We start from the raw sequence: 23,656 nt of genomic DNA, 5'->3' as shown, positions 1-23,656 counted from the left end.
TTCAGGATCTTCGCACCCCTAATAGCCAACTCAGCTACTCCTCTCTACTTGTGATTTCATCTCTCTCTCAAGTGGGTTAGTTAAAAATTACGTAGGTTCAAGCCCTAATGTTCAAGAATAAACCTCGGTCCAGAATTTCTCTCTGGGCCACAAAGGTCACTGTGAACTACCTGCTAATCACTTACCTTGCCTGCTACACTCGACCCTGTTTTAGATCCTCTCAGAGAAGATGAAAGAAAACACTATACACTTTGAAAAACACAGCTACACACACTGTGTTAACGAAATTTGCAGAATCAAACCACGTTCTACTCTGTTGCCCCAACCAAAATTTCGGGAACTCTTCACCTACTGAGCCCTATGGAGTATACACATGGATTTGCTTTGATGACTGAACTACCGGAGGCTGATCAAGGTAAAAGGCCAGAGCCTCTGGCAAAGGAATTTGAAAAGGAAAATGAGAAGTTGAGTTCTTCCCTCTGATAAGATTTTTAAATGGAAAGAAATTGATTTCAAAAAAGATGGAAAACCATTTCCTCAGAACGCTGAGATAGTCGTGCTCTTGTATGAAAAGGAGACTCCCCAGTCCTGTGATTGCTCGTTGGGGAGGAAAGGCAGGGCCTTCCCGTCATGGATGGATGCCTCCTGAGAGGCAGGTGAACCAGGATGCACTGCGAGTTCATTTCACAGCCGCCAGTCCTTTCCGAAGTACAGTCAAACGCTCAACTGATTCTCCTGTTTTATATCAGCTTCCACACGTGAGCACAGGCACCCCCATTTTTGCCAAGTGGTACCAATAGTGCCCGTGTTTCGTAGTCTGCTTTTCTACCTTTTCCCCCGTAATGTTATATCAGATAGAATTGTGAAACTAGACAAATAGAGTCTCTCTAAAACTCTGCTATGTAATCGATAGAATTTGTGGGCTTTCCTTGCTTTCTGTCTCCCAGTCACTCAGGAATGAAACCATTCAGGCTACTGACGGCCAAGATAGAGCAGGCAGAGCACCGGAGTTGGACACTCACCCTGACACCGTGAGCTGCACCTTGATCTGGTAAGACACCAGGATCCCCATGATGGTCTTGTCTATGCCCTCCTTTATGCTGCTCAAACAGAAAAGAAAAACAGAAGAATGCAGGGAGGGGAGAAGCGGGAAGCAAAGACCGGATGAATCAACCCCACCTCTCCCCACTGCGTCATCCACGCTCTGCTGTGTCCTCACTGTCTGGGGCGCTGGAAGGCAGCCCTGACGCTGGGTGAAAGGGGGGCTCGGGATTCGGGGTGGGCTTTGCTCTGCCATTAACTGACCCGGTGACCTTGGCTGAACCTCTCATTCTGGTGGAACCTCAATTTCCTTATCTGTGAAATGAGTATAAATTCACCTTCCTCACAAAAGCATGGAGAGACTGGCATGTTTATAAAATACTCCGTGAACCACAAAAGATCTTTACAAACGCAGTGCGCTGCTGTGGATGTCGTGATTCCTTTGCCCTCGAGTTCGCGGATCTAGGGCATCAATCTCCCTGCTCGGCTCTCTCCCAGAGCATCACAGATGTGCTTTAGAATCTAACACACCAACTGGCAAATCGTCCTCAGAAAATCCTTTGACTCCCAAGAGCCTGCTTTCTGCCCAATGTTTGCTGACCACGCTGTTCGTCTCGGAGCTACGGGGTCAGGGAGGGCAAACGCGAGAGCTCTTCCCGATGGCATCACCTGGAGGTGATCGCTGGGGCCTTGGATCACACAGGGGTGGAGAGGGAGATGGCAGCGAAGGGCCCGAGCCTGGCTGGCACCTCCTACCCCAAACCCTCAGGGCTCAGCAGCAGACACGCCGCTGGGAATGGGAGCCCCGGAGGATGGTGAGGAACGGCAGGGCTATTTGACGTAGAAGCTTCGTTCTAGTTCTTACTGGATCTGCTGGCTCAGTTCGGCCGTGGTTCTCTGAGCGGGGTCAGCATATCAGTGCTTATTTTCATTTAAATTGAACTGACCTCTGTAGCCCTCAGGACCTCCTGTTCTTTACCTTTCCTGATGGAAATGCATAAACGACATTTCCATCACTCGTGGAGCCAGCTGGGGCACTCAGTTCCTATGCTCAGGGCTCTACACTAGCTAATGATATTTGTGAAGGTAACAGCTGACATTTCTGGAGCCCTTACTGTGTGCCAGGCACCACATTTTACACGGACTGTCTCACGCAACCCTCAAGACCTCTCTCTGTGGAGCTGTCGCCCCCACACTCTACAGACGGGGAAACTGAGGTTCTCAAGACGGCTCCAGTTACCTGCCCAGGGTGGCCCAGACAGCAAGCAGGGGGGCTGGGGCTCAGCACAAGGCCCAGAGCGGTCACCACTGTGCCACACCAGGGGTGGGACTGGGGTCCCTGCTTGGGGCCCCGAGCTTTGCCACCAGGCTGCGTGTGCACGCCGTGAGCCCAGGGCTGGGACGAGGAGGGGGCGTAGACCAGCGCCACGCCAGCGCTGAGTCTCGGGGCTCACATGGTGCTAGAGGCAAGGTTCGTGTCTTCGTGCTTGATTTTCCCGTCCAGGGCGATGCCCCTTCTCTCGCGGTTGTTAGCCAGCAAGGGCACCAGGGTCAGCGTCGTGGTCAGGGTGCTGTTTGGCGGCACCTTTTCCCTGCAGGAAGAAACACAGAGAGCAGATTTAGCTGACTGCTCTACAGCCTTGAAGCCACCATCGCCCCCACGAGACCCTGTGTGCCATCAAGCATTTTCTAGAACCCACGTTCCCTGCGACTCATGGGAAAGACAGTCCAGGTGCCTGTGCCTTTGCCTTGTGAGAAGAGCAGCATTACTGATGTCTCAAGACAGGCTGGCAGCAACGTTAGAACGTTTCTCAAGTCCCTCAGCCTGTTCTGATTGCTGAATTTCTAGCATGTCTTGTGGGGTGAAGTGAGACTGGCCCAAGAATCAGGGACCACGCCCAGTCTCCTCCTGAGACCTCGTGAGCCACGCAGTGGGCTGCAGGGCCCAGTGGCCAGTGCCAGCAGCAAGCCCAGGCTGGGAGTCGTCACCGTCGGGAGGATCAGCGTGTGCCCAGGGAGGAGGGGCGCGGGAAGGGCCGGGTCCCCCACTGTGAGCTGTACGGACCGGGCGGCTCTGTGGGCCTGGGCGCAGCTGGGGCAGAGCAGCGCGGTGTCCCCCATCGGACAGCATCCCGGCTCACCGAACCGCATCTGAGGCTGGAGAGTTGGCTCCGCCACTCACCCACGTGCTGACCCCTGGCCTGTGCCAACAGCCGCCTGCCCTCTCTGACCCCAGAGCCCAGGCGAGCCGTGTCCGTGCTCCTGGCACACCCTCTGTCCTCATGCCCAGCCAGGAGAAGGCAGGGCCCTGAAAACACTGCCCAGGAGCCAGCCTTGGGCCCCTTCCCCAGCCTGCTCCGTAACACACGGGGGGGTCCCACTGCCACCCTCGGAATGGCTCCGCTCCTCCATCTCCCTGGGGAGTTGAAGGCAGCTGTGTCTTCTCTGGCCTCCAAGTGCACACAGGAGGCTCCTGGGTATGCCCTTTACAGAGCCCTGCTTGAGCCCGAGGTGGCCCACATCCCTGCATCTGGGCCCTGGTAGAACTTCTCTTAACGAGCTTAGTTTGGGCAGCAGAGTGACAGAAGCAGAAATTACACTGGAAAGGTAGTTGTAGTAGGAAGGGGCCCCTGGGATGGGGCTTGGACGATGGCCTTTCCTGCAGCAGCCCTTGCCGAAGGCCTATGCCAAGGCCTGGGGCCAAAGTCCCGCCCGGCCACTTCCCAGCGACTTTGGGATTGGGATTGGATGGTGGGCAGCAGCTTGGGGGTCAGGTCTGACCTGGTTCCCAGGAGGCCTGCCCACCAGGGCCCCAGAAGCCCCACTTTCAGTCTCCCTGCCTCCCACCCTTTTGAGTGTATCAGAGGATGGTTCCCAGTTTTCTGGGAGTCTTTGATGCAAAATGTATCCAAGAGCCGCAAAGAGGACCAGGTAATGGGGTATATTAGGGGAAAACTCAGCTGGAGACCAGTTTCTCCTATCGTTGTTGGGCACGTGCCAAAAGGTGAGCCAGGAAGACGCCCAGGACACAAGGATGTGCAAGGACACAGCCTAAAAGGTAGAACAGACCCCAGGCCTGGCCCCAAGGAGACAGTCAGTGAGTTATGGTTCTTTCCTTGCTCTCTCCTCTCTAGACCTATAAGTAAACTTAGGTCAGGATCTGCTTTAAGTAACAGTTTATCCTGAAGTCGCCTTTTAAATATCATGCAATGTTATCTTGCTGAATCAGCTGTCTTTCCTCACCCGCCCCTCCCCGAACCCCCCTTCCTCTAACCGTGATAATATTTTTTGCATACAACAATGCTTAGAAAAAACACCTTCCCAAGCAGTCCTCTCTGGGGGAAGGCATAACCCCCAGAAGCCTGTGTGCTTCATGAACCTGACTGCCTAGCACAAAGCAAAACTGGTTAGATCTCTCACTCCACCATGAAGAAGCCATCACAGGATTCCCATTTGTTTTTAATGTCTTTTTTTTTTTTTTTTTAATTTATTTGGCTGTGCTGGGACTTAGTTGCAGCACGCAGGATCTTTAGTTGCAGCATGTGGGATCTAGTTCCCTGACCAGGGATCAAACCCGGGCCCCATGCAATGGGAGCATGGAGTCTTAGCCACTGGACCACCTGGGAAATCCTCCCATTTGTTTTTTATTCAAATGAAGGGAGAAAAGTCACTAACAAGTGGCTGAGAACTGATATATCATCCTAATCCAGTTGTCATTGGTATCAGATTTTCAAGTTGTGGAGAAGATCAAAAGATAGGAAACCCTTGACTGGGCTGACAAGTCATTTGATTTTCTGCTCTGGGGGTAGAAACAGTATCAAATTCCTACCCGTTTATTCAAGGATCAATAGAAAGTTCTAGACATTCCCACTGTGACGTTTCAGCCTTTATTTCTCTCCTCTCCATCATTCCTTACTTAGCTTGACCCAGCTCTCGGAATTCTTGTTAGTGAGCACAGGATCAAGATGCTAACTTTCTTTGCAGTCCTTGAAGTGAGAACAGGGGAAGGAAGTGGAAAGCTGGGGAGCTAGCTGACCGTTCTACTTCCTTCTTCAGCAATGACCAAAATGGGAACTTGACAAAGAATCTGGAGCCGCCCGGGAAATAGAAACCCAACCCACTACTCACTGTGTTTCATCCATGGCCACCGGCTTGATGTAATAATCACTCGAGTAGAGAACCACGTTGGCCACTTGTTCCACTGCAAAGGGGGGACAGGGGAGGGTGACTCGGTGTGGAGTCCTGCATGGTGCCTTCCAGGGCACATGGTTGGTCTTCCCTAATGGCCATTTGAGTGTACCTCTCAGGCTCGGCTTTAAGGCTGAGATTTCTGTTCTGTCCTCAGGCCACTTCCATTCACCAATAACCTGCTCTGTGTCAACTCTACCCATGAGCCGGTCTCCTAAAACTGCACCTCCTGGGAGACCCCTCCTCTCTGCTGAGCTCAGGGCACATCCGTGGGTATCCTTCCAAGGCACACAATCTCCCAGTGTCCCAAAACTCACCATGTGCTCTCTTTCCCCAAATACACTCCCTTCCAACCTTCTCTATCTTATTTAATGAGCATCTCCTTCGGGTGTCCAAGCTAGAAGCCACCTGGAGGCAGCACAGGGTTGATTTGTGGGTGTAGCATGGTGGATAGGAAGGTGGGCTCTGGGGCCAGACCACTTGGGTTCACATCCGAGCTTAGCCGTCTGCTGTGGGGTAATTACTGAGCTCCTCTAAGCCTCAATTTCCCCATCAGCAAAATGAGAATGATAATTGCATCTAACTTATATGGTTGTTGTGATGATTAAAAAGATGATTTTTAATCTCCATTAAAATCAAATTTGAGAATCAGAAAAACAGTTTGTGTGAAGCACTCAGCACAGTGCTCGGCCTATAGAAAGTTCTTAACGTCTTGCTTCAGAAATTCAACAGCTTCTTTCAAAAATTAGGGGCTTCGATGTTAGGATTCATAAAACTTTGAGAAATAATTAAAATCTAAGTATCAAATGATACTTTCTCAATCCTGCTGCTTTGTGGAATACTGTATTGACACTACATACAACATGCTAAACAAATAACGCCAGGTCCTACAAAGACTTAAAGGCATAGGAACTAAACCAACATAAAAACAAAGCCATAAAGTAAGCATGTATATTAGCATCAAGAAAAATCTAGAATTTTTTAGTATGTATGCATCAAATTCCTGAGCCTTCTCTATGATGGATAAGAGGGAAAGAGGAATGTGGTATATGGCACTTAGGGTGACCAACCATCCTGGTCTGCCTGGGACTGGCCCCATTTTAGCACTGAAAGTCCTGCGTCCTTGGTCCTGGTTGACCCAGGATGGTTGGTCACCCTAACACACTGTGAGTCTAACTCTGTCTCAGTCATCGAGCGCCTGAGGGAGAAGTGAACAGAGAGGTCTCCCTCCCAGGTCATTTTATTGTGTCTTTTTTACGTCACCCATATAAGACCAAGATCTAGGAGCATCCCGTGCACTTTGACGCCCTTTGAGCTGAGGAAGTGCGTAGGGCCAGCAAGCGGGAGGCGCATCTCCTGAGTATTCAGGAGGCTTGGCCGTCACATCATGGTGACTCAACAACAGCAGTGACAGTAGGGATTACCACTTACAAAGCATGTCCAATGTGATCAATCAGTACCTCACGCAACCTGGGGAGGTAGACCGGGAACCCTGCCGTGGCTGCCCGCTACATTCCAAGAGGACGTGCACAGCTCGAGCCCACAGGGGAGCCCAGGGTTCCCAGGCCAGGGCTCCCCACTACACTGTGCAGAAAGAAAACTCCTCCCCCACTTCCCCCGAGACCTGGCACAGGGGCCCCTCAAGGAAGGCGTGACAAGGAAGGACGGGAAGATGCCCTGTCGGGGATGCTGTCCCAGGGTAGAAGACAACCCTAAGCTGGGCACGAGGCTGCAGGAGAGGACACCTTCCTCCTCTAAGGTCCTGCCGTGTGACGACAGAGACAAACGGGCAGTTCCAAGGCCCCGGGGGGCCTTACTGACCAGAGGAGAGACCCTTGGGAAATATGACTAGATTGGAACCTGGAAGACTCTGCCGTCCAGGTTCGAGCAGAAGGGTCCTACCTAGCGCTTTAATCTTCTTCACCGTCTTCTCTGTATTATTGGTCACGGTCACAGTCACAGGAATGGGTTCCCCATGGTAATAGATCTGAAGAAGTCAGCAGATAAGTCAGAAAAGGGGAAGAGAGTGTGGCCATATTTTGTTAAATTCATCTCAGTCCTTTAACTGGAATAAAAGTGGCTGAATGCCCACACTTTCAAGGAAGACAAGGTGATGGCATCATGTTTCCTGTGGAGAAGGGTCTGGAGCAGGTTCTACCCCATCTGTGGGAGGCTGAGGCGGATGATGGGGGCTCCGGCCCCAACGCCCGAGTCCTGAGAGTCACACAGGTTTAGCCCCGGGGGTCTTGAGTGGAATCATGAGGTTATTGGGGGCAGAATAAGTGAAATGAGGGAAAATCAGCGGGGGAGCCCAGAGGTAGAGCTTGCCCAGCAGTGACCCTGTGTGATCTAGCCCAGGTGCTCATTTCCTTGCATGCACGTGCGTGCACACACACACACACACACACACAGAGTCTGCTGGCCAATGTGTGTGCACGACTCTTGTCGACCAGAGGGACCAGAGACAGCCTTGGCCAGTGTTTCTTCATCTTTTTCGGCCGTGATTTTCACACATGACATGCTCACCCCCTCACCGTTACTGCCAAACTTAAGTTTGCAGGGAAGTAAACAATTTGTTAACACCACACCCACTGATGACACACTAGTAAAGAGGCCCCTGGGGGCAGACAGGGGGCAAAGACAGCCTGGGCTGGGGGTATGGGAAACCCCCCACCTCCAAGTTGTCGGGACCCACAGTGAGTGGAATGCAAGCCAGTTTGGCCCTATCCTAAGGGTCACGTTTACTGGCTCCAAATTATGAAAAAAGCCAGTCGTCCCCAAATGTTGGTGCTTTAACTATCGCTGCCCCCAAGACTGCCTGCAGCACACCCCCAGCAGAGGGCCTGGCAGGCTGTCCCCAGGCTGGTTCCACAGTCACCTCTTTGCTGAGGGAGACGGCGAGGTGCAGGGGCTTGTCGGACATGAAGAACTGCCAGGAGGCCTCCGCTTGGGGCTGGGGACCCATCTTTTGCGGCGCATGCTGTACCTTCCGGATCAGCAAACGCACGGAGCTCCTGTGGACGAAAAGTCACCGATGGTTCCCCGGACCAGAGCCTGGGCCTCCTCAGGACGGCCTACCAGGTCCCCCTCCCCCTCCCCAGGCTGGGATCCCTCAGGGATGCTGCCGATGGATGCAGGTTGGACCAGTAGAGGGATCAGGTCTGGGGGGCGGGGCCTGGTGGGTGGTGTGGACCAGTCAGCTCTCCAAGGGTCCCTCTCACCCTCTGTAAGGACCCCGGCTTGGCCTCCTCTCGGGTGAAGCTGACGTGGGGATGTGTGCCTATGTGACAGGCTTCAAAACTCTCTACCGATGTGATGCCCTGTTATTGCTGTTTGGTGTAAGTGTGCATAGGTGTGAATGTTGAGCATGTAGAGAAAGTGTTGAGGGCACAACTGGAAACCTTGTTCAGGAACAAGAAAAATGAGCACCAGAGCCTGGGAGTACAGGAGGAATGGGAGTCACTGCTTAATGGGCAGAGAGAGTTTCTGTTTGGGGTGATGACAGCATTTGGGGTATAGATACCTTGGGGTATGGATAGCAGATAGCGGTGTAACTGATTACACAACATAATGAAATGTACTTAATGCCACTGAATTGTACACTTGACAATGGTTAAAATGGTAAACTTCATGTTATGTATATTTTACTGCAACAAAGAAATTACAAAAGAAGAAGAAAACTAAAGAAAGAGGGGATCTGGAGGCTTTTAAGGGCTTACATGAGCCCTTGAGGTTGCCAACTCTCCTGTCACTTTCTTTTGTTTTTTTCCCCCCAAATGGTCAGCCATTGTCCCCCCACCCCAAGTGGAGATGGTTCATCCTGACAGTCCTGACCTGGGGAGGCGCCATTACCCCGCCATAATGGCCCTGTGGGAAGATTCTGCCACTCGGACATAAAGTGAGGGGCGGTCTCTTATCCCCAGCCCTTCCCCCCAGACCCCTCACATATTCCCACAGCTACGCTCTTACTTCTTGGGAATTTTGTCCTCTTCTGTATCTGTGCTCTGTGTGGCAAAGGCTTTGACCTCGAAGTCGACCCCACAGCACTGCAGGGGCAAGAGAACAGACAAGGCTGCGGTCAGCACCTCCCTTCCGGGAGCCAGGATGGGGGGTCACAGCTCCCGCAGGGGATGTTGCGTGGCAACTTCTTTTTCTGTCTTGGCCATATCCTTTTCAGAGTTGCACCATTATGACTAGCTTTGGAAGTGTGCTAGTGATGAAATAATGGCATTAGCTCGAGGAGAGCGCCACGGGCTCCAAGGCCCCAGTGAAGGTCCCCCAGCCTGCAGGATGAGCCCCGCCAATAGCTGCAATAGCTCAGGCATCCTGGCTGGTCCTAGCCTCTCACCACCTCGCGCGGCGGCCAGCCCACCCCCCATTTCGTTGTCCTCCTCAGAAGTGACCCTGTGTGCATGTTACTGATGGTCCACTGCCTACAGCAGGGGGCAGGAGCAGTGCTCACAGGGCTGGCAGGGGTCCATGGACGCCTGTGCTGGGGCTCCAACGCCCTACGCCAGCGGGCAGCTGTTGTGCAGCTGCAGCCAGGCGTGGCCGGGCTGCCACGGGGACCCGGTGCTGGCAGCTCTCCCAACTTTTGAAAAGAAGCTGGAAATGGAATTTGGAATGAAGGCTCCTGACTTTTAAATTAACTAGATTAAAAAATGTTGCATGGGTGGAGCAAATGCGCCTGCGGGCCCCTTCGGCCCCCAGCCCCAGAGTGACTCCCCCGTGACCTCGCTCCTCTGTTGTGTTAACACGGGGTGGGCGGGGCAGGGGTGAGGGCACAGAGGCGGGGGTGGGCCCTCCACCAGCTGCCCACAGAGTGACAGTAGCACATAAGCCACAGTCTTACTGGTTCTGCAAAACTGTGGAATCGCAACAACTCTAAAACCTGGGTTGAAAATAAATACACATCATTACCCTCCAGCACCTGGAGTTCTTAGCCCTGCCTCCTCTCTGCTCACGCCCCCTCCACTCCCACCTCCCGCTGCTCCCTGCACAAGCCAAGCCCTTCCACCTGTCTACCCTGGGCACGTGCTGTTCCTTCCTTCTGAAACGCTTGACGCCTCTCTCTCCTTTTATACTGACCAACTCCCATGTGTTCTCCTAGCCCAGCTCACAGGCCTCCTCAGCTGTGAGGCCCCCAGGGCCCCTGCTGCACTGATGTCTCCTCCCCGGGGACAGAGGAAAGGGTGGCCCTCCGGCTGGTACAGTGTCCCCCACTCTGATCGAGTGGCCTCCTCCACCTTGCCGCCCACACCCGTTTTCCTGGCCTGGTGGCTTTCAAAGGTTTCAGGCCACCGCCCACGGTAAGAAGGAAAGTTCACTGCGAGGCCCGGTAAACAGACGCTCGCGCGTGAAGCAATGTTCGTGAACTAGCACTTATCTGTGCTGTGTGCGATGTGCTCTGAGCTCCCATGCTGTTCCACTTCACACCATTCCATTTTCTTTCTTCAATGCCATCTCGGATCCACTGCACCGATTTCACAAACCACCAATGGGGTAGGACCCCCAAGCCGAAAATCATGGCCCTGGACCCACGGTAATCCAGGTACGGATTTGCCACTCTCCGCCCTCATTTGCTGTCTTTTTATTTTCCAGCTCCCTCCCTCGTGACTCCCTCAGGCCTGTAGTCCCTGGGTCCCAGCACCTTTCCTTCTCTCCTCGTGTCCGCACTGCCCTCCCTCCTTGCCTAGAGTCCCCAGTCCACCAGGGTCACAGCTCTCTTGCACACACGGCCCCTTTGCTTCTCGCCTTTCAGAGCTCAACCCCACTCTCAGCTCAGTGGCCAGAGGGATCCTCTACAAACCCAAGTCAGAACCTTCTGTGTGTGTGTGGGGGAGGGATAAATCGGGAGATTGGGACTGACATATACACACTACTGTATATAAAATAAAAAACTAATAAGGACCTACTGTACAGCACAGGGAACTCTACTCAGTACTCTGTAATGGATATATGTATATGGATAACTGATTCACTTTGCAGTACAGCAGATACTAACACATTGTAAATCACCGATACTCCAATAAAAATTAAAAAAAAAAAAAAAAAGAACCTACTGTGCAAAGCCCGCCAGTGGCTCCCATCTCACTCAGAGAAAGTCCCGGTCCTCGCAACGGTGTACGAGGCCCTTCATGACCTGGCCGCACCTCCCCACACCCCTCAGCCCTGCCCCCACCATTCACCCAGCTCCTCCTGCTGCACAAGCAGCTTGTTGGCTGCCCCCAGAACCCGTTATGCATGGTGCCCCCCCCGCCTGGATGGCTCTCCCGAGGGTGGAGTGGCTCCTCCTTTGCCCTGTCAGAGAGGCCTTCCTTAAGCTCCCCGGACAAGCACCACCAGGTCCTCCCTTAGCTCTCCCGAGCCTCTTGTTCTCCTTGGATGGGCCGCATAGGGACTTGCTATTTGGTTTTCGTCTGTTTCTCTCCCCAAGTGAGACCCACGAGGGGAGAGACCTACTGTTTTGCTCACAGGGCTGCTCATGGTTAGGAATTGCTGAAGACAAGTGATACGCTCATTATACTGTCTCTCTGCTTTTGCATATGTCTGCAATTTCCCACAGTAAAAGCCCGTGCGCCACAACTACTGAGCCCACGTGCCACAATTACTGAGCCTGCGTGCCACAGCTACTGAAGCCTGTGCGCCTAGATCCCGTGCTCCACAACAAGAGAAGCCACCATAATGAGAAGCCCGCACACTCCAACGAAGAGTAGCCCTGCTCGTCACAGCTAGAGAAGGCCTGCACGCAGCAACGAAGACCCAACGCAGCCAAAAAAAAAAAAAGTCTTTTGAAGGAATGAATGAATCCCTGGCATTTCTTCTGGAACCAACCTTGTCCACATCTTGTGGAGCTGGCTGCAGCATCACCGAACAGGGCAAGTAGTCAGGAAACTGTGGAAAGAAACAACAGATCATTTCTTTCAGAGAATGTTATTCCACATGTATTCTACCTTCATCGTACAAAAATTGAACAATGAAGATGCGGAGCAAGAAAAAGGAAAACGTATCCACGTGTGTTCCCAACACCTGGAGTGGCGTGAACACAACCTCCCGAGTGTCCCATGTCACCCTCACACACAAACACGTATGTGCCTGTGTAGTTTTACAGAAATGAGACAAGTGATGCACGCATCCTGCCGTCTAGTTTGCTCCCATCACTGACCCTAACCCTGCTCAGGAGGAGCGTGACCATTCTCCACGCTGGGAGATGTAGTTCTGCGCCACCATTGTTAAGGCTCCGGTAACACCACTTTTTTTTTTTTTTGGCCATGCCGCATGGCTTGCCGGGATCTTAGTTCCCCAACCAGGGATTGAACCTGGACCCTCGGCAGTGAGAGCACAGAGTCCTAAACACTGGACCACCAGGGAATTCCCCCGTGACACCACATTTAATTCAGCTAGTTTCCTTTGTTGGCTGCCCTCCACCAAGTGGCCTTTACTTTGTTGCCATTGTCACCAGGGCTGCATAAACATCCTTCAGCCACCTTAGCACAGTTTTAGGGCATTCACTCCATAGGCTACACCATTAGAAAGGGAATGGTCAGGTCGAAATCATGTGTTTAAGGTTTTGATACATGTTGACATGGCCAAAAAAACAAATATATATATATATCCCTAACATAAAACTTACGATTTTAAGTGTACAGTTCAGTGGCATTGAGCACATTCACATTGTCCTGCAATGATTCCCACCACCCATTTCCAGAACTTTTTCATCATCCCAAACTGAAGCTCTATACCCATTAAACATTAATCCCCTAATTCCATCCTCCCCCATTCCCTGGAGACCACCAGTCTACTTTCTGTCTCTACGAATTTAACTCCTCTGGGTCCCTCATATAAGTGAAATCACAGAGTATTTGTCCTTATGTGGCTGGCTTATTTCACTTAGCATAATGTTTTCAAGGTTCATTCATGCTGTAGCTTGTGTCAGAATTTCCTGCCTTTTTAAGCCTGAACCATATAACTTCGGAGGAATATATAATCTTAAGACCCATAAACATGCTAGTGAAGAGGGTGACGGCGGCTACCCCGACAGTGACTCAGGCCCAAGTCTTCAGAGGCAGGAACGCTGGCCCTGTGGTAGCCAGGTTCCATCAGGGGAGACTCAGGCCACGAGGGGGGCGAAGGGATTTCTCTACAGTGACCCACCAAGCTGTGGTCAAGGCTACAGAGGACGACTCATTTCACTAAGATCTCCTGTCTGGCAGGGAACTCTTTCCTGCTTAGAAACTCCTCGAGGCAACCGAGGGGCACTTCTTTCTTTTTATAGCCGAGCAAGTGAAGGCATAACATGCACGTATAATTAGGTGGTCGGATGCAGGGAAATATTTAAACCGTAGGTTGAAACGGTGCCTTCAAAGGCCGGGAGGCTGTTTTCAAGGACTTAAAAAAAGACAATCACAGCCCGTGCAATCTAGAATTTCCTCCAAGGGTGCAATTTGCAGGCCCGCAAATGTGAAGTCATTACTCTGGCCCCTTGCCTTCACTGCTGGTCCCATCATAAGGTGCTGTGGCTGAAGGAAGCGGTGCAAGGAAGTGGAGGGTCGAGTCGTCACCCACCGTGAGCAGGAAGGGGTACGTGTGGTCCCCTAGCTTCTTGATCAGGCTCTCCTGTAGCTTCGTGAGAGTTCCCGAGGCCCCCACAGGAGGGAACAGCTGGACCTGGGAGAAGTACAGGTCCCTGCGGAACTTCAGGCCGATCACATCGATGTCTTCCCGGCCGTACCGGAAGGCGCAGGTCAGAGAGACGTACACTGGAAGGGAGACAAGAGGCGGTAGGCTTGCCCCGTTGGCGGGCTTGGCGCCCCTGCCTGGGCTGACACTGCCTACCGGTCTCAACATCCCACCTTCAGCCTCTCACTAAGGACCTGAGAACCTTACTACCCAGCTGGCCCCTCCCTCTGGCTGCATGAATTATTCGAAAGGGCTGTGTCTGAGTGCTGGGAGGCTCCTCCCATGAGCCGCGTTATTTAGCCTCCTGACTCTACTGTTTCCCTCATCCTCCCACCCTCTCCTCTTGATGTACCAGCTCAGTGACCTCAGGAGGCTTTTAAACCGTGTGAGGTCGCTTGGGTTCTGAGGGCGGAAGGTCTGGATGGAGTTGAGAGCGAAGATAAGCAGAGGAAGGGCTTCCCTGGTGGCACAGTGGTTAAGAATCTTCCTGCCAATGCAGGGGGACACGGGTTCGAGCCCTGGTCCGGGAATATCCCACATACCGCGGAGCAACTAAGCCCGCGAGCCACAACTATTGAAGCCCGTGCGCCTAGAGCCTGTGCCCTGAAACAAGAGAAGCCACCGTAATGAGAAGCCCACGCACTGCAACAAAGAGCAGCCCCTGCTCGTCGCAACTAGAGAGAAAGCGCGCGCGCAGCAACAAGGACCCAACACAGCCCAAAATAAATAAATAAATTTAAAATAAAGAAAAGCAGAGGGAAACCGTGCTAGGGAACAAAACAGACGAGTGCCTGAGCTGGACGGGGCCTCGAGGGAACTGAGCAGGGGCTCAGGGACCAGGTGGAGAGGTGAGACCAACTCCGAGAGGAAACCTGCTTTTCACACTGCTCAGAAACTTAATTGAGCTTTTTCTCTAAATCAATCAGTGCTTCTGAAAATTCAGTGGTTAAACAGATATAAATTGTGCCCCCAGTGGACCAAAAGAATTATATGAAACTACACATGTTTTGAGGATGGACTGTTTACAACTGTCATTAATGTGGTAAATAAAACCACACGAAGTGGCCCCTCCAAGTCCTTGGTAGCCGTTGGTTGAGGATTTTGTCTGTGTCTGCCTCAAGAGTAATTGCCCCTTGGCGCTAAGCTCAGAAGAGCCACTGATCCCTTGCTTATCCCTCATTCAACGTTTGTAAGAGGAAGGTGCCCAGAGATGACCCGGTTTTACGCCTCCCTCTCCAGGCAGCGTGTTCCTGGCCAAGGGCATGGGCTTTGGGCGCTGGAACTGGGCTCCGCCTGGTGTAAGAGAGGAGCAGGGCGCCCAGGAGGAAGCTGGAGACAGCAGAGGGGGGCGATTTTCAGCCTGTTTCTGCCACGTCCCCTGGATGCTGTGGGCCCTACATCTGACATACTCCATGGGCACATCCAGGGTTAGGAACAATTCCTTGTTGGTTACTGGTAGCTACCGCTCTAAAAGGTATATTTAGAATGGAACTGAGTCAGTGACATTATCATAAGGATAGCTTGGTTCTAATTTAGTTTACACGACTGGTTTTTGTTTGTTTGTTTTTGACACGCCACATGGCACAGCCTATGGGATTTTAGTTCCCCGACGACGAGGGATCAAACCCAGGGCCCCCGGCAGTGAGAGTGCCGAGTCCTAACCACTCGACCGCCAGGGAACTCCCTACACAACTGTTATTAGTACCAAATTGCTTGCCACACGTCGCAACTGCCAGATATCTTTGAGGGGGCTGTGCTGCCGTGGTCCAGAAAACCAGGCTCAGCATAAAAACTCTGCCTTCCTGCAGCCTCAATTCCCCGCTTTTCGGATAAACCCAGAAAGGAGCCCTCTTGAGTCTGCCCTGCCATAGAACGACATGACACGGGGCACGCATGCAGTCCGTGGAGCCGGCAGACCGGGGCTCCGGGCTCTGTCTGCCATTCCTCATCCTGCCACCTCGGACAAGTGGCTGCCCCGAGTCTTCACCTCCACCTGGAAGATGCGGACACTGAGCTCTGGTGGGAACAGGGCCCGTGTCCCGAGGATTGTACGAGGGAATGTGGGTGAAAGGGCCGGGCAGAGAGAATGGGTGTGCAAGAGCTTCCCTGCCCCTCCTTGCACACACACGCCCCCTTCCCGCAGCCAGACCACCGCTCCCCGGAGGACAAGGAGCTCTGCCTCACCTCTCTTTCCCTTCACAAGCTCAGGATCCACCAGCACGACACCATCTAAACCAAAAGAGAGAGGAGAGTGAGGGCGGAGGACGTGAAAGAGACTGGAAGCTTCTTGAAGTGTGTGTGTATACATATATATATCACATGTAATCCATGTTCATTACAGGAAAACTAGAAAGGGAAGCTAAGCAAAGAGAAAACAAAGTCACCTCCACTTGAGATACCCAGAGATACCCATTGTCAAGATATCGGTACAGAACGATTTTCCAGATGTATATAAATTTATATGAATGTTTTTTTACTAAAAAAATGAGCTCCTACTATACATATTGTTAACTGCTTTCCTCATTCAGCTATATATTGCAAACACATATTCATACTGTTCATACATACACACACACATATAATATGTACTAATCTTTTTTTTAAATTTCATTGATTGATTTTTGGCTGCGTTGGGTCTTCATTGCTGTGCGCAGGCTTTCTCTAGTTGCAGCGAGCGGGAGCTATACTTCGTTGTGGTGCGTGGGCTTCTTATTGCTGTGGCTTCTCTTGTTGCGGAGCACGGGCTCTAGGCGCGTGGGCTTCAGGAGTTGCAGCACGTGGGCTCAGTAGTTGTGGCTCGCGGGCTCTAGAGCACAGGCTCAGTATTTGTGGCACATGGGCTTAGTTGCTCCGTGGCATGTGAGATCTTCCCGAAACAGGGATCGAACCTGTGTCCCCTGCATTGGCAGGTGGATTCTTAACCACTACGCCGCCAGTGAAGTCCCATGTACTAATCATTTTAATGGCCACACATTTGCTCCATTGAACAGGTGTACCATAAATTATTTAATCAACCCCCTCTTGTTAGGGCATTTAGGATGTTTCTGATTTTCCCCATTATAATTAATATTGCAATGAACATCCTTATAGATAAATCTCTATCCACGGTAGAATTGAATTTGGCTTTCGATAACATAATGCCAAACGACCTTCTAGAAGGTGTTTTGCTGAAGGACATTCTCATCCTAGTGCCTAAAAATGCCAGTCTTTCACACTCTTTTTTTAAAAAAAGAACAATTTGAGTTGAAGTAATTATAGATTCACGGGAATTTACAAAGATAGTACAGAGAGGTCCCCAGGTATCCTTTATCCAGTTTCTTCCAATGGTTACATCTTAGATAATTACAGTACAATCTCAAAACCAGGAGGTGGACATGGGTACAATGTGTGTATGGTTCTAAGTCATATTATCACATGGAGATTTGTGTAACCACCACTGCAATCTGGATACAGAACTGTTCCCTCACCATAAAGATCTCCCTCTTGGGCTATCCCTTTGTAGTCACACCCAGCTGCCTCTCCCCACCATCCTTAGCCCTCGGCAACCACTATTCAGTTTTCCTTTTCTATAACATCATCATCTCTAAGATGTTATATAAATGGAATCATACAGTATATGGCCTCTTGAGATTAGCTTTTTCCACTCATCACAGTGTCCTTGAGACCCACAAGCTGTTGCATGGATTGGTATTTCAATCTTTTTCACTGCTGAGTAGTGTTCCAAGGCATGGATGTGCCCCAGATTGTTTAATCTTATTCACCTGTTGAGAGACATTTAGGTTCTTTCTAGTTTGGAGCTATTACAAACAAAGCTGCTGTGAACAATCATGTACAAGTTTTGTGTGGACATAAGTTTTCATTTCTCTGGGATAAATGTCCAGAAATGCAACTGCTGGGTCATATGAGAAGTGTATGTTTAGCTTTTAAAGAAACTGCCAAACTATTTTCCAGAGTGGCTGTTCCATTTTACATTCCCATTCCCACCAGCAATGTATGAGTGAGGCAGTTTCTCTACATCCTTGCCAGCATTTGGTATGGTCATTATTTTTAATTTTAGCCATTCTGACAGGCATATAATGATATCTCATTGTGGTTTTAATTTGCATTTCCCTAACGACTAATGTTGTTGAACATTTTTCTTTTCTTTTTTTTTTTTTAGAAATGAAATCAGGTCTTTTTTTTTTCTTTGGCTGCATTGGGTCTTCGTTGCTGCACACGGGCTTTCTCTAGTCGCGGTGAGCGGGGGCTACTCTTCATTGCGGTGCACGGGCTTCTCACTGCTGTGGCTTCCCTTGCTATGGAGCACGGGCTCTAGGCGTGCAGGCTTCAGTAGTTGTGGCTTGCGGGCCTTAGACCGCAGGCTCAGTAGTTGTGGTGCACGGGCTTAGTTGCTCCGCAGCATGTGGGATCTTCCCGGACCAGGGCTTGAACCCGTGTCCCCTGCATTGACAGGCGGATTCTTAACTACTGCGCCACCAGGGAAGTCCTGAACATTTTTCTTTTCCTTTTTTTTTTTTTTTTTGTTGTTGAACATTCTTCTATGTGCTCATTTGCCACCCATATATTTTCTTTAATGAAATGCCTTTTCATGTTGTTTGTCTATTTTCTAATTGGATTTTTTTTTAAACTGGTGAGTTTTGAATGTTCTTTATCTAGAAATTAGTCCTTTGTCTCATTTTAAATTGTCTCCAATCTGCCAGTGGCACCTTGATGATGTTTTAATTTGCATTTCTTTGATTAGATTATTAACGAAGCCAACTTAAAAAACACAAAACCAGTGGTTGTCTGATGACTTAAAGGAAAACCAGCATTAAAATCTCACCCCAGGAGACTTCCACAGCGGTCCAGTGGTTAAGACCCTGCACATCCACTGCAGGGGGCATGGGTTCAATCCCTGGTCAGGGAACTAAGATCCCACATGTCGCGCAGCACGACCAATAAATAAATTAATTAATTAAAAAAAAAAACTCACCCCAAACTCAACTTACCCACAGGCTCTACTTGGTCAACATGGTCTATATAGTCTCTCTTCCCCAAGTAGATGGTCACCTGTGGGAAGAACAGGTATGGATTCTAAATGGCCAAAGAACACTAAGGTATTCATGTTAAAAATCAGTAGCAACCAATAAAAAAAATAAATAAAAGTTAGCAACAGCCGAAACATTTTGACCAGTCCTGAGAAGAGGAGAGGCCTGACTCTGCAGCTTGCCCACCACCTCCTCTCTCCCTGCTTGGCTGTCGGCGGACATAGTGGATTGCAGGCAAGCTGTGATCTTTCCTCAACCTCATAAAGTGCTCCAAGGAATTCTTCCCACCCCTTGGACGGTTCCCTGTTCTCCCCACCTTTTCCCATCAAGCCCAGGTCTGATATCAACCAGGTAAATTTGTTGAATTCATTGATGATACTTTAGTGGAAAGTTATGCCTATGCATATGAGGCCCCTGTCAGCTATTTGCATGTTAAGCCTTTTATCTCTAGCTGTGAATGAAAGGTTTCTCCTCCTTGTTAGAAGAATTTCCGATTAAGAGGCAGATGTTCTGGAGTCCCTGAAATCCTCTCAGGTGAGCATCTATACAGATAACCCTGAACGCCTGCCCTGAAGAAGGGGGGAAGGGGTCCCGGATGGGAAGAGATGACCATGTCTCAGTCCTTGTCCTGTCTGTTTCAATGCCCCTGGCAGCAAAGGTCTCTTTCCCAACCCCCTTTGCGGGAGAGCATGGGTTGGGTTCACCACCGCTCACCACTTTAACCCACAGCACTGCGACTGCCGTGATGGTAAGAATTCTCTTATTCATCTTTCAGCCATCACAGTATCTAGTATAGTATCCGGTACATACAGGAATTAAATCAACCTTTGCTAAGTACACCGATGAGTGAGTACACGGACCCTGGCTAGCCTCCTTCTTCCCTAAGCCTCTGAAACTCATATTTTTATTTCCAAGAATGCTCAAAATAATTTTTGTTGGCATTGTATCATCTCCTGTATCTACCCCCTCATAGCGGTATCCTGGAGTGGATCTCTGTGGCTTCCAGGTTATTTGTGTTATCGATGTTGAAGCACCTGAAGGACAGCACAGCCAGGTGATCGGGTTGGGGGCGGGGAGTTAGATGGTGAAAGGATGCTTTCTGGGCAAAAAAATTCAGTGTGTACAAAGCCCAGAGCCAAGAGAATGCTTCTGGAACTGCCAATGGTTTCGTCTGCGGGTGAATGGCCTCCAAATGGGCATGCAAGCTGATGCCAGAAAGGGTCTTATAGGACCAGACCCTAAAGAATCTAGGAGGACGTGGAAGCATCTGAAGCAGGATGAAAGGCCTGCAATTAAACGGCATGTAGTGCTTGTCATGTACCAGGCGCCAAGCTAAGTACACCGACTACATTATTTCATTTAATCCTCACAACTACTCTTTGAGCTAGGGATTAAGCCCATTTTATAGAGGAGAACACTGAGACTTTGGTTGCACTGGCAGCAAAGTGGAGAAGGGATTGGCAAGGGGAAAGCTGATCGTGGTCGGGAGGAGGGAGGACTGAGAGTGAACGGGAGGGGAGAAGGTAGGTGGAGAGCGCATGTCTTCTTTTTCAAGCTTTGGCTGTGAAGGAAGGAGAGCTAGAAAGGGGACGGGGTCAAGAGGGAGTTTGTTGTTCTTCTTGCTGTTGTTGCTGTTTTTAAGATGCATGAGGTGGGTACTTGTTGTCATGCTCAGGCCAAGTACTGGTAGAGAGGGAGAGGCTGCACATAGCCCCGGAGGGAGGCTGATGGTAGAGGACCCTGAGAAGGTGGTGGACCATGACCCAGGCTGTAAGCAGCACGAACCATAATGGAAGAAACAGCACCTCTTCTGCTGCAATTGGAAGGGGAGGGAAGAGACAGGAGCAGGTAGAGAAGTGGGGCTGGATGATGTGAGGCTGCAGCCCAGCTGCTGCTTGCAAACCCCATAGCCACGTGCCCCATCTTCCTGGATAAAAGTCATCAACTATAGGGAGTCCCCTGGTAGCCTAGAGGTTAGGGTTCTGGGCTTTCACTTCCGCGGCCTGGGTTCAATCCCCGATTGGGCGGGGAAGTGAGATCCCACAAGCCACAGGGTGAAGCCAAAAAAAAAAAAAAAAGAAAAAAAGTCACCAATTGTGTCCAGGGTCCCATGTGGTTGTGTAGTAAGAGGAGACCACCCCAGAGGACGATTCTTTTTCCTTTTTTTCCCCAGTTTTACTGAGATATAATTGACATATTGTATAAGTTTAAGGTGAACAACATAACGATGTATGTATAAATTGCTAAGCGATAACCACAATAAATTTAGTTAACATCCATCACAGAGGATGATTCTTGATTGGCCAGATCCAATTCTTTTGGCTCGGGTTGGCTTTAAGGTGGGCATGTGACCCAGTTTTGACCAATGAGATATGAGAGAAGTCTGCTGGAGGGCTGCTGGAGAAATATCACCTCACCCTTAAGAGACCCCAGGAAGCAACAGCCTTTTCCTTCTTCTAGAAGAAAGTGAGGGTAAGGCACCTGAAGCTGGGGCAGCCATCTTGCCACCAGCCAGAGGATGAAGATCACCAAAGAGGGACGAGTGGAGAGACTCACAGAGAAACACACCCAGGGCCCTGGCACACCACACCTGCAGCCAGACAAGACTTGCCGTCGAAATGATCCTAATACGTGACACATTAATTGATGAATTATTTTTTCCTCCTATATACAAAAGTTCTAAATTTCCCAGGTCAAAGATGTCTATCTAGATGTGAGGAAGAAAAAAGTGAGAAAATGATATGGCCCAGCAGGAGTGTTTTCTTTCTTCTTTTGCCAGAAGTCAAGATAAAGTGCACTGGAAAGACACAAGTTGGAAGAGAGTTGGGAGGATGAAAGTTTGAGGGGTACCCAACTTGTCTCCCCAAAGAATCAGAGGACTTGATGAAAATGATGGAGATCCTCAGCGAGGGAGAGGAGAGGTAGGGAGTGTCCGAGCAAAGCGCGATTCTCTCGTGAGGCGCAAAAGTATCGGAGAGTTTCTTTCGGGCGCAGTATGTGTAGGCTTCAGAAGTCAACTAGAAGAATGACCTAGAACCACGTTGTCCAGTACGACAGCTACTAGCTACAGGTGGCCCCCAGCACTTGAATATGGCCACTCCAAGCTGACGTGCTATAAATGTAGAACACACATCAGGTTTGAACAACTTAGAAAATGAAGGTAAAATATGTCGTTAATAATTTTTATATCATTTACATGTTGAAATGATAGTTTTTTGGATATATTGGGTTAAATAAAATACAGTATTGAAATGAATTCCCCGTTTCTTCTTACTTTTTTAACATGGTTACTAGAAAATTTTAAATTAGATATGTGGCTTGCATTGGATGGTGCTGAACTAGATTATGAGCCCCTAAGAATCCATTGAGTGGAGCGAGGAGACCCCATCCTCGGGGGCTGTGGGGTGGGCCCTCCATAGGGTGTCCCAGGCCAGGAAGTTCACGGGCACGTCTAGACTATCTAACGTGCCCCTGATGGAGCCAACAATGGCATCATCCCTGCCGAATACGCAGAGTGCCAGGATACTGGTGGCCATGCAGCCACAGTGCAGAGTGGCAGAAAGGCAGCAGCAGGAGATGCTCCCTTATCCAGTGGCCCTGGAGGCCCAGCAAGGTTTGAGAGCATGGCAGCTGGGGTGGGTGACAGAAGGTAGAGAGTTGCATTGATCCAGCATCAGGGCTTTCACCAGGCAGTTAGGCGAGATGATAGAAAAAGGGTCAAGTAAGTTATAGATACTGACCAAACAATGTTTGAAATGGTTAAGTCATGGGTTCAAGGCTAGGAAAAGAAGTAAAACTGGAGGCGAGGGGTTGGGGACTGAGAGATTAGGAGAAAATTAAGGGTCTTGGGACTAAAGTCTTGTTGAGATCGGAGAGAATTTATATTTCTGCAATTTACTCATTCATTTATATCTCATTTATCATCCATCTCAGACAGAGATGGAAAATAGACATAGAGCTTCCATTGACCTCATAAGATGTTGATGTTGATTATGTCTATTCAAAAAAGCTCCTTTAAAAAAATGATTACTGCTAAGCCCCTCACCTCTGTACTACTTACCGATTTGTCCCGGGAGATCTTCTTGAAGATAACGTGGTTTGGTGTAGACTTACTGTCCTGCACGTTGGTCTCCATGTTATCTGTCCCTGGCAGTTTCTTCCACCTTGGGGTGTTATGTCAGGTTTTAGAGGGCTAGGAAAAGGTAAAATCATCTTAAATATAAAGTCAAGAACATTCTGTGAATAAAACCCATACATGAGATGCTGTACAACCATCAGACATTTCCTTCTACCTGCCTCAATATCCACATTTGACTAAATAAGGCCTTCATCTAGTTTGTATTTTACTACAGTGTGCTTTTTTTTTTTTAAAGGTGTTTTATTTTTCCTGATAAGCCTCAGACATTTCTTAGCAACGCTCACCAGGATGTCCAGATAGATTCCAATGAGAAGGTTTTACTTTGAGGCTAAGCCTTGGTATCGTCACACTAAGCCAGATTGAATTTAAAATTCTATCTTGACAATATATTACGGCAATTAAAATAGAAAAAATCCCTGCAAACCACAGCATAACCACTTCATGAATATCGTTTTAAAAATACGTTAAATCCCCAGAAGTTCTGTTCAGCACTTCATACTAAGCAGTGCTTTCCCTTTCCTGCCATCTCTCACCACTCCCCAGCTTTACCCACAACAAAGAGGCCATCTGAGCTGTCTGGAAT

At 49.8% G+C, this 23,656-nt stretch overlaps 1 protein-coding gene across 2 annotated transcripts in view; it reads right to left on the bottom strand.

Annotated features, from left to right (window-relative positions):
• Positions 1-23,656, bottom strand: part of SAG (S-antigen visual arrestin) — a 39,801-nt gene that overhangs the window by 7,111 nt on the left and 9,034 nt on the right. For both annotated transcript variants that reach the window (XM_036858099.1, XM_036858100.1), the window contains 11 exons: positions 22,996-23,127; positions 18,897-18,957; positions 16,093-16,137; positions 13,795-13,988; positions 12,064-12,123; positions 9,199-9,275; positions 8,108-8,243; positions 7,132-7,216; positions 5,170-5,242; positions 2,496-2,633; positions 1,023-1,100 (listed from right to left, as the gene is read on the bottom strand). In XM_036858099.1, the coding sequence (XP_036713994.1) occupies positions 1,023-1,100; positions 2,496-2,633; positions 5,170-5,242; positions 7,132-7,216; positions 8,108-8,243; positions 9,199-9,275; positions 12,064-12,123; positions 13,795-13,988; positions 16,093-16,137; positions 18,897-18,957; positions 22,996-23,070 (1,022 nt within the window). In that variant the 5' untranslated portion in view covers positions 23,071-23,127. The remainder of the gene's footprint in view (positions 1-1,022; positions 1,101-2,495; positions 2,634-5,169; positions 5,243-7,131; positions 7,217-8,107; positions 8,244-9,198; positions 9,276-12,063; positions 12,124-13,794; positions 13,989-16,092; positions 16,138-18,896; positions 18,958-22,995; positions 23,128-23,656) is intronic.

Source organism: Balaenoptera musculus, chromosome 7, assembly GCF_009873245.2.
Source record: "Balaenoptera musculus isolate JJ_BM4_2016_0621 chromosome 7, mBalMus1.pri.v3, whole genome shotgun sequence".
NCBI lineage: Eukaryota > Metazoa > Chordata > Mammalia > Artiodactyla > Balaenopteridae > Balaenoptera > Balaenoptera musculus.
Note: the sequence above shows the minus strand (reverse complement) of the source record. Positions and strands in the feature narration are given on the sequence as shown.